The 10,144-nt window shown below is 36.0% G+C and overlaps 1 protein-coding gene across 1 annotated transcript in view; it reads right to left on the bottom strand.

The window, feature by feature from the left end:
- LOC105804918 (ubiquinol-cytochrome-c reductase complex assembly factor 1) overlaps positions 1–10,144 on the bottom strand; it is a 125,759-nt gene that overhangs the window by 101,690 nt on the left and 13,925 nt on the right. The window contains exons 3-4 of the mRNA XM_012637661.1: positions 2,640–2,735; positions 1,591–1,698 (exon numbers count right to left, since the gene is read on the bottom strand). Coding sequence (XP_012493115.1) covers positions 1,591–1,698; positions 2,640–2,735 — 204 coding nt within the window. The remainder of the gene's footprint in view (positions 1–1,590; positions 1,699–2,639; positions 2,736–10,144) is intronic.

Here is a 10,144-nt window from a genome sequence, read left to right as displayed (position 1 = left end):
TTTTTTCTATATATTTTTAGTTGTCCAGATAATTTCTTTCTATTTTTTTAGTAGAGACAGGGTCTCACTCTTGCTCAGGCTGGTCTGGAACTCCTGACCTTGAGCGATCCACCCGCCTCGGCCTCTCTTTTGTTTTTAAATAGGAGAAAAGATTCTGGTTAACAACATTACCAAATATACCAACAATTATCAAGTGTCAAAGAATTAAGATGTAAAAAAATATAACTTTAATGAACATAACTAATATTTCTTTAGTGACTAAGAAGGCACGTCAGAACCTTACAGTCGCAAGAACATCATTATCACATAGTATCTGTGTTCTTTCTACACTTTTCAAAGCCCCTTAAAAACAAAATGCTTGTGGAATCACTGTTCATTTTTCAGAATTCATTAGAAGATTATAGAGAGAAGCCTATACCTGTTGTAGTGAGAACTGTTAAGAAGAGAACCAGACATCAAAACACCAAAACACAAATAGAAGGTCCATATTAAAATTGAAATTCTAATTTGAACCCAACTTATTAAAATGGTATAACTGGCATTACTTGGTCATTTTGCACGAAGTATGATTATTTTCTAGAAAAGCCTTCCCTACTGCTTTGTAGTTGGCTTACTTTGAGTTACAACTTACTTACCCAATATTCTAGCAATCCTGAAAGCCATTAAAAGGCAATTCTGCCATAGTAATAGAAATGGCAGTACAGCTTGAGCATCCCCTATTTGAAACACATGGGACAGAAGGGTTTTGGATTTTGGATTTTTTTGGATTTGGGAGTATCTGCATTATATTCACTGGTTCAGCATCCCAAAACCAAAATGGTGAAATCTAAAATGCTCTAATGAGCACTTCCTTTCAGCATCATGTTGGTACTCAAAAAGTTTCAGATTTTAGAGCATTTCGGATTTCAGATTTTCAGATTTGGGTTGTTCAACCAGTTCTAGAAGATAAGTAGTCTAAGAAGAACTGAACTGCTAATATTTTATTTCTTTAATTGGTTAGGGGTATTGTTATAAAAGCCCAGGGGCAATATGCGGGTAATGCAGAGAAGACATTCATTCATTTATAGCAACTACTATATAACAGATAATGTGCTAGGCCAAGAGTTGACTCAGAGTGACACAGCTAGCAAATATCCCACCATAATAAAAATTATAATAAACTGTGGGCTTAATTAGTTAATGAAAAGATGCTTATTAGTAAAATTTTAGTGAAAAATCACTTATAAATATGGATTCATCAGAGAGTAATGCTTCCTTAAGAAGACTGCCCATCAGAACATTTGGCCCATCTGACCCCTAAGAAGTCATTTATGTGGCATGCCATGTAGCAAGGACCTGGAAAGCCCAGTCTTACTGCCATGCCTGCTACTGTGTGGTATTTCCAAGGCACCAGGCTGAGAGACTACTTCATCCCCACATGCCATATACATCTGACTTGGAAGCAACAGCAGGGGAGAGGACTTTTTGAAGAAATTCTCAAAACAGTGTATGAATTTCATAAAAAGTAAAGCAGAAGCTTATAAAATCTCCTATGAGGAGCAGAAAGCACAAAGCCCAAAAGGAAAAACAGATGCACTTAAAGGACTTTACCCATTTACTGTATTTCAAAGGTCCTGTGAATCCCATGGCTTCTATTATCTTTGTGAGGGCACCAACCTTCTCCTCAACAGGCTGTGGGGAATCCTTGGTAGTAGGAAGCTAATTAATCAAAGAGAAAGAAACCAAAATTACTTCCGAAAAATTTTTTTGAAACAGAATGCTTTTGTTCCTCATTAGGTCTGAGGGCAATTTTATCGCTTAGTTTTTTTCTTTCACCTAGACTTTTTAATTTTCATATTTTTAGGCATCTTATCACTCAGTGAAAACAGATTTGGAACTGTACTAATAGACGTCCTCCAAATTTCAGAGCAAGACATACCCACCTCACTGACCATATGCCTATGAACCCATGTCTAGGAAATGATAGATTTGGGGTATTAGAATAAAAGTTCTATCAAAAAGAATACTCTTAAAAAGAATCTTGACCCCCATCTCCCAAAGAACAATTCTGAGAAACGGAACATTCCATGTTTATTGATACAACAGGAAAAGGAAAGAAAAATACTATCGGAAAGCAGTCAAAAAGTCATTCAAAACCACAATCAACCAAAGCAAATACTTAATAAATGTTTTAAAGTCTTACATTCTTTAGTGCAGGTGTAACAAATTTTATTAAAGACTATCAAAGATAGGAGTCATGCCGTTTGCAAACAAACTCCAAGGAAAACCTGTTCTAATACTAAGCCTCTCCAAATGAAGGCAGGCCCTCTAACCAATAAGAAATTCTCCAAAAGGTTAAATATTATTATATTTTTAACATGTAAAAAATTCATAGACTTTTTCCTCTTCAGTGTTTTCTAGGCAAGAAAGTACAATGGAAGAAACAGGACAGAGGCTCAGAAGGCTTAGGTTCAAATATTCAGATGGTCTGTCACTTACCATCCTTGTGACCTTGGGCAAGTCACTTTACCTTCCTGAGCCTGGCCTTCTGCATTTGATAAAACTCCTTGCCTCACCTAGCTAACAATTTTGTTCAGCTCCAAAGAATAACATCTGCGTGAGAGTACTCTATAAACACAGAAAGTGCTAACAATTCTCACCTTATCTGTGGTGTGGTATTTCCTACTCAGTTGCATGTATATTCCAGGAATCTGTTCTGATCCCCTACATGTTCGGGGCTGGCTCATCTGGGGCCACTGGGGGATAAAAACACAGATGTAAGCAACACTGAGCATTCACTTAGAAGGTCATCTAGGCAGACCTGCTTCAAAGTAAAGACTACAGTATAGGATCTTTCCATCCTTACCCCAGTTCCTGGAGATCTGATCACCAAGAGAATCCAAGATCAGCACCTAGAATGGTGTTTGGTACTTGGTAAATGCTCAGTAAATACTTGAGGAAATAAAAGAATTTGGCCCTGGAAACCTAGAACTAAATCTAAGTCAACTCCAGGAAACAGAATTGTGATAAGTACCTATTTAAATATGGGCAGTGGAAAAAAAAACAAAGACATATCAGTCAATTTTAAGTATAAAACCTGCTTCTGCCACCTATAAGCTTGGTGGCCATGGGAAACTTACTGAACTTCAGTTGTAGTGAGGATTAAAGGAGATAATACATGTAAAGTGCCTTTCACAAAATAGGTACTCAATAAATATTCAATGATCACCATCATCATTATCAACATTACTGTTCAGATCACAATTGCCTTCCTTTTATATGTTCACATTGCATTTAAAGCAATTTGGCAATATTACAGACACTATTTATAATTATTATGTGTCAGATACTATGCTAAATGCCTTACATATATTTCCTTATTTCATCTTCACCACAACCCTATTGAGTTGGTATTATTATAACCAAGAACAATACACACAGTTTTGAAAATAATTCCTAAGGAGAAAAACTACCTGCAAGAGATCCTCATTGTAGCATTATTCACAAGAGTGAAAACTGGAGGGAAGGAAAGTCTATTAAGGAGATAGTTAATTAAAGTATACTCATTTAATGGAAAAATCAGGGAACCACTGAGATTTTTTTAATAGACTATCTTTTAGAATAGTTTTAGATTCACAGCAAAATTGAGTGGAAAGTACAGAGCTCCCATATACCTGCCTCCCCTACATGCACAACCTCCCCCACTAGCAAATCCCACACCAGAGTAGTACATTTGTTACAGTGAACCTGCACTGACATCATTATCCCCAGAGTCCATGGTTTCCATTAGACTTTTTTAACATGAAAAAATGCTTATAATATGCATAAAATTATAGGTAAAAACATGAATGCATATGCAAGTCTAGAAAGGAACACACAAGAAATCAAAAAGTTATTTTGTTAAGTTAGAATTATGGATAAGTTTAAGAATCTAGTTTCCAAACTCAGTAATGTTATAACGTATTCTCTTTACAATAAAAAGGGGTGGAACAGTTAAAGGGTTAACCCTTCAATTTTGGTTTATTCCAAAAAGAAATGGAACACATGGAATGGAAATGATTTTTTTCTTTAGTCCTAACGAAGAAAAAATAGAATTTCTAATTGTGAAACGTTACTATTAATATTTACTTTTCTTTCCAAACAAGGATATTAAAAGATTAGTCAGGATTCTTCTGGTCAGTCTCAAGAACACTTATGCTTTAATTCATAAGTATCAAGTAGGCTTTGTAAAACGCAGACTAAACACAGAACACCTCCCATTACATCAATGTAATGGTCTATCTGGAACACAAAGCACTTAAACTGGTTCAAAGAACACAACCAACAGCAGTTTCAACAAGCTGTGCTTTGGGTTGAGTCCTCTTCTGTCAGGTTATATGATCCTTTTCTTTCCCCATAGCTCCAGGAATAACTAATAATGGATTCCTTCCGTGCCTGTCCCACCACCTGCTGTATTTCTGTCCTACCATTATTCATAAGTTAATATTTTACACTATATTGAACTACTGAAGTACTTACGTATCTAGTAACAAAGACAATATCTGGTTTCCCCACACCTACACATATCTATAACATAAACACAGACTTTTTTTTTTTGAGACAGAGTCTCGCTGTCACCTCCCCCCGCCGCCCCCCGCCCCATTGAGTGCAGTGGCATCATCATAGCTCACTGCAACTTCAAACTCCTGGGCTCAAGCAACACTCCTGCCTCAGCCTCCCGAGGGGCTGGGACTACAGGTGCATGCCATGATGCCCGGCTAATTTTTCTATTTTCAGTAGAGACGGGGTCTCACTCTTACTCAGGTTGGTCTCAAACTCCCGAGCTCAAGCAATCCTCCCACCTCAGTCTCCCAAGTGCAAGGATGACAGGCATGAGCCACCACACCCAGCTATAAACACAGACATTTAAAACTCTTTTGTGCTATCCACTCTTGCTCTTGCCCCCTCAAAAAGATTCACTTAAGCCTCAAAGATCTCAATGTTTCCTTTGTTTAAATTGAAAAGATATCAATAAATAACTTTTTGTAAAAGAGAAAAAAGCCCTGAAATACTCAAATGTCATTTTTTCAAAGAGGCCTTCTCTAACCACCTTATCTAAAAACAGGTTCTTACCATCCCATTATTCTCTACCATAGTAGCAGCCTGTTCATTTCTTCGTGGGACTCATTGTAATGTATAATTATATCTTTATTTACTTATGTACTTGCTTATTTTCTAACACCACTACCAAAAAGATACATGAGGGTTAAGAAGTAGGTATATTATCAGAACCAAGTACGATGGGAAACACTCAAATATTTGTTGAATAAACAAATCCTATCCTCTGTATGATTTTTATTTCTGATTATTTCCTTCCTTTCTTTGTCCACACACATGCCATACATATATGCTTCATTCATACAACCTGTATAGTCCACAATATGCCAGCACTTATGCCAGGTTTTGGGATACAACCAGAATCCCTATTCTCAAGGAACTCATAATCTTGTGAAAAAGAGAAAGAAGACTTACCACACAAGAAACAGAACCAAATATCACATTTTAAAAGGCTGAAAGGTCATACAGCACGAAACAAACAAAGAAAACCCCAGTGTTGGCAAGGATGTAGAGCAACTAGAATTCTCATACACTGTTGGTGGGAGTACAATGGCACAATCACTTTGAAAAAATATTTGGCAGTATCTACTGAAGCTGAATGTATGTATGTCCTATAAGAATCACCAATTCCATTTCTAAGTAAATACTCCAACAGAAATGTATACGTATGTTCACTAAAAAGCATGTATGAGAATGTTCATAGCAGCACTATTCATGAAAGCTCCAAACTGGAAACAATCCAAATATTCATCAACAGAAGAATGGATAAGTTGTGGTATATTCATATAATAAAATACTATACAATTGAGAATAAACTATTACTACAAAGAACAATATGGGTGAATCTCTAAAACAAAGTTGAATGAAAGCAGACAAACACAGAAGATTATATACTGTATCTTTAAAAGGCAAATTATCTATGGTCTTCAAAATGAAGACTAGTTAATCTTGGGTGGGGGAGTGACTAAAAGGGGATTAAGGAGGCTTCTGCAGTTCTGGTAATATTCTATTTCTTGATCTGGATGCTGGTTATATTTACTTTCTAATAATTCATTGAGCTGTACATTTATGATTTGTACCTTTTTCTACACTTTTATTACACTCCAATAAAATGTACAAAAATACTTAAAGCTATGGAACAGACAGTGTAAACAGAAATTTGGAAATGGAAAATAATGACCTAGAGTCATTAGAAAAGACTTCATAGAGAATAGGGCAGAATAGAGAAGAAGGTAGAATGAGAAGGCAGAGGTGAGGAAGCATGGTGTAGTGGAAAGAGAAAAACACTGAGTCAGGCCCAACACTTTGGGGATGCTGAGGCAGGAGAATCATTTGAGACCAGGAGTTCAAGACCAGCCTGGGAAACATAGTTGAGACCCTGTCTCTACCAAAAAAAAAAAAAAAAAAAAACTTGTGTCAGAAGAGTTGAGTTGAAGCTCCAGCACTGCCTATCTCATAAATTTGTTTTGAGAACCAATTAAATAACACAAGTGAAAGAGATGTGTAAACTATACTGCATAATATAAATGTAAAGACCTATTAACTATAATGATAAACTCTTTTGCAGACAGCCCCTGATTAAAGGGAATATATTAATAAGATTTCACCCTATTTTTTGCTTCCAAAAAGGTCCTGAAAGTGAAGAGGCCTCCCTGAATAGAAAGAGAAAGAAAGGGCAGGGGGAAGAGGGACAGGGATGGACTCAAGTATTCTTGAATACCATGGGTGGGTGTGTCTGGTCCTTTTAGCAAAACTATAAGCTCCACCAGGGCACAGCCCATCTTATACTACTTTTAATTTCTGTCCCAATGCACAACACCATTCTGGGCATGAAGTCGGTACTCAATAAAAACTAGGTGGATTTTTTTTTTTTTTCAAAGAGAAGGACAACCTGGAGAAGGTCCAAAAAAGAACCACAGAAACAACCAAAGGGATGAATAAAAGGTCCTAGTGGAAAGGTTAAAATGAATTGAGGCTGTTTAGCTTGGAGAAAAGGCAACTGAAGAATTAAGGAGTAACTTAAAATAACAACACTTGAGCTGGAAGAAATCTCAGAGATCTTCTAGTCCAACCTTTTCACTTCACAGATGAGGAAACTAAGACCAAGGGAGAGGCTGCAACTTGGTAAAGGTAATTTTGGAACAATTTTTTTTTTTTTCTAAGTTTCACTTTATACAGTAAGGAGAAAACTTACCCAAGTAGCATGAACATAAACGACAACAAAAATAGCAATTACAACTTATTGAAGATCTCCTATATGCCCAGTACTATATGCTTGGTGTTTTAATTATGTTATCTCACAATAACCTTGTAAAGTAGATACTGTTTTTTCCTATTTTAGAAATTAGAACATTAAAGCTCAAAGAAGTAAAGTTCCTTAAGGACTATTTATTCAAAGCTATGTTCTGTTCCCTATAGCTAGCTGCCTTCAAAAAGCTGAGTAGAGTTCAACAATACAGACTCATGCACACTTAGTACTCAGATCTTGATTTCTAAATACTACTCTCCAATAAAAAGAACCACAGCTCCTTGGAGAAATGATTGAATCTAGGGCTAGGGCAAAGAAAATACAACATGAACCTGAAACATTTTGTGGTGCCAAGAAATAAGGGAGTGTTCAAAAAATGATGGGGGCATGTAGAAAGGAACTTGAAGGAGTTCCCAACAGCCAAAACTGGGACAATTTGATCAACAAAATAACTAACTAGAAATGGATTATAACTCTTAGAAGAAAATAAATATCCATGAGCTCATACTGATATGAATAAATAAATGGGGAAGAAGTGACAGCTCCTCCTCACAGAATTCCAATTAATAAATGTAGGTATGATGGAAACAGAAATCATTAGGCAAATACCACAGTAATAATTGTTGCAGTGGAGAACCATCGACTGAATTACCATATAATCCAGCAATCCCATTTCTGGTTCTATATCCAAAAGAATTCACAGCAGGATCTCTAAGAGATATTTGCACACCCACCTTCACTGCAGCATTAGTCGCAAAGCCAAGAAGTGGAAGCACCTCAATCGTCCACTGACCCACGTGGACAAAGAAAATGTGGTGTGTATATATATATATACATATGTATATACATACACACACACACACACACACACACACACACACACACACACAATGGAAGATGATGCAGCCTTAAAAGAAGAGGAAATCCTATCATATGCTACAACAAGGATCAACAGCAAGGACATTACACTAAGTGAAATAAGCCAGTCACAAAAAAGACAAAAACTGTATGATTCCATTCACATGAAGTATCTAAGGTAGTTAAAATCGTAGAAAAGGAAAGTAGAAGGCCAGTCTCCAAGGGCTAGGGTTGGGGGAGAGGGGGTGGAATTTATGTTTAATTAGCACAGAATTTCAGTTTTGCAAGATGAAAAAGTTATAGAGATCTGTTGCAAAACAATGTGAACATACTTAACACTACTGAACTATACACTTAACAATGGTTATAGTGGTAAATTTAATGTTACGTATCTATTGCCACAATAAAAAATTAATTAATTAGTATATAATTTTTAAAAAATCAATGGCTGCTAAAATTAGTGAGCAAAAGTATAATGAGAAAGGATATTTGCAGTCTCAAAGTATCTCTTCAGAAGGCAAAATACTAACTTTATAGTGGAGAAATCTGACACAAATTCAACCAAGTGATCAAAGTTAATACCACCAGGAATAAGACATGTTGGCATCACGTATCCCTGATATGATGCACTGAGAAGGGAACATCACTTTTGCCAGAAATGCATAACCTCAATCTCGTTATAAGAAAATATCAGAAAAACCCAAATTGAGAAACATTCTACAGATAACTTACTAGTACTCTTCAAAAGTGTCAAAATCTCGAGAAGAAAAAGAAAGATTAAGAAAATGTATCAGATTGGAAATAACTAAGAACATACACAATTAAATTTAATCTGGGATCCTGGATTTGTATTCTAGCCCAAAAAGAGGGCATCAGTGAAAAAAATTGGAATATGGTATATAAATTAGTTAATAGTATTATTTCAATGTTAATTTCCTAGTTTCAATAATTGCACTATAGTTATGCAAGATTAACATTAGAGGAAGCCAGATGAAGGTTACATGGGAATTCCACTATTTTTATAACTTTTACATAAGTCTAAAATTATTTCAAAATAAGGGGAAAAAAATTTTTAAGTAGACACAACTTCAAGAGGTTATTTAACAAAGACAGAGATAAGAATACAATGTCCCTAGCTCTTTGAAAATGATAATAGGATTATAGCATTGAACATTACCTTAGAGATCATCTGATACTACCATTCATCCAATGAAGGATTCCATTATGTCAGGCCCCTGACATACAATCATCCAACCACTGCCTGAATATTTCCAGTAAGAGTAAATTTACTACGTGAAAATGTAGCCCATATATTCCATTAGACACAATTCTAATTAACAAAACTCTCCCTCATTCTGAGCCAAATCTGCCTCTCTATCAGACATGTACCTGAGGATGCCATTCCGAAGCAGAAGTTTCCATATAGGTGGGGGACCTCAAAGATGAGAAGATATGCCAGTAAGTTATAGTCAATATGACAAAAGGTCCAGTTTATTTACATTGACTAAAATTACATTTGGTCAGCATGAGATAAACCACCTTGAGTTACTTGCATAAATTCTTTCCTATAATGCTGTCCCAGAGCCTAATACAGTAAGTACCTCGTACATATTAAGTGCTCAAGAAATGTTTATTGATTCAAAGAATGGGGCACAGTTAGGGATTCATATAATGATTTCCCTTCCCCTACCATCTACATATATATAAAAAAACAAATGATTTTGCATCATATGATACATGCTATCAAAATTTTGTACAAAAAGTAATAGAACGTAGCCCAATTCTGAAAAGAAATACCTATGTGACTACCCAAAGTAGATACCTCTTCTTTACAGGCATATCCTTCACTCATTCAACATACGCGTAGTGACTACCCTGTGCCAGGCTTAGTGAGAAGCCTAGGAAATACAGGGACAAACAAGACATCTTAAAAATGGCAAGTGGGCCGGGCACGGTGGCTCA

This window comes from Propithecus coquereli, unplaced genomic scaffold, assembly GCF_000956105.1.
Source record: "Propithecus coquereli isolate 6110/MARCELLA unplaced genomic scaffold, Pcoq_1.0 Scaffold122, whole genome shotgun sequence".
Taxonomy (NCBI): Eukaryota; Metazoa; Chordata; class Mammalia; order Primates; family Indriidae; genus Propithecus; species Propithecus coquereli.
Note: the sequence above shows the minus strand (reverse complement) of the source record. Positions and strands in the feature narration are given on the sequence as shown.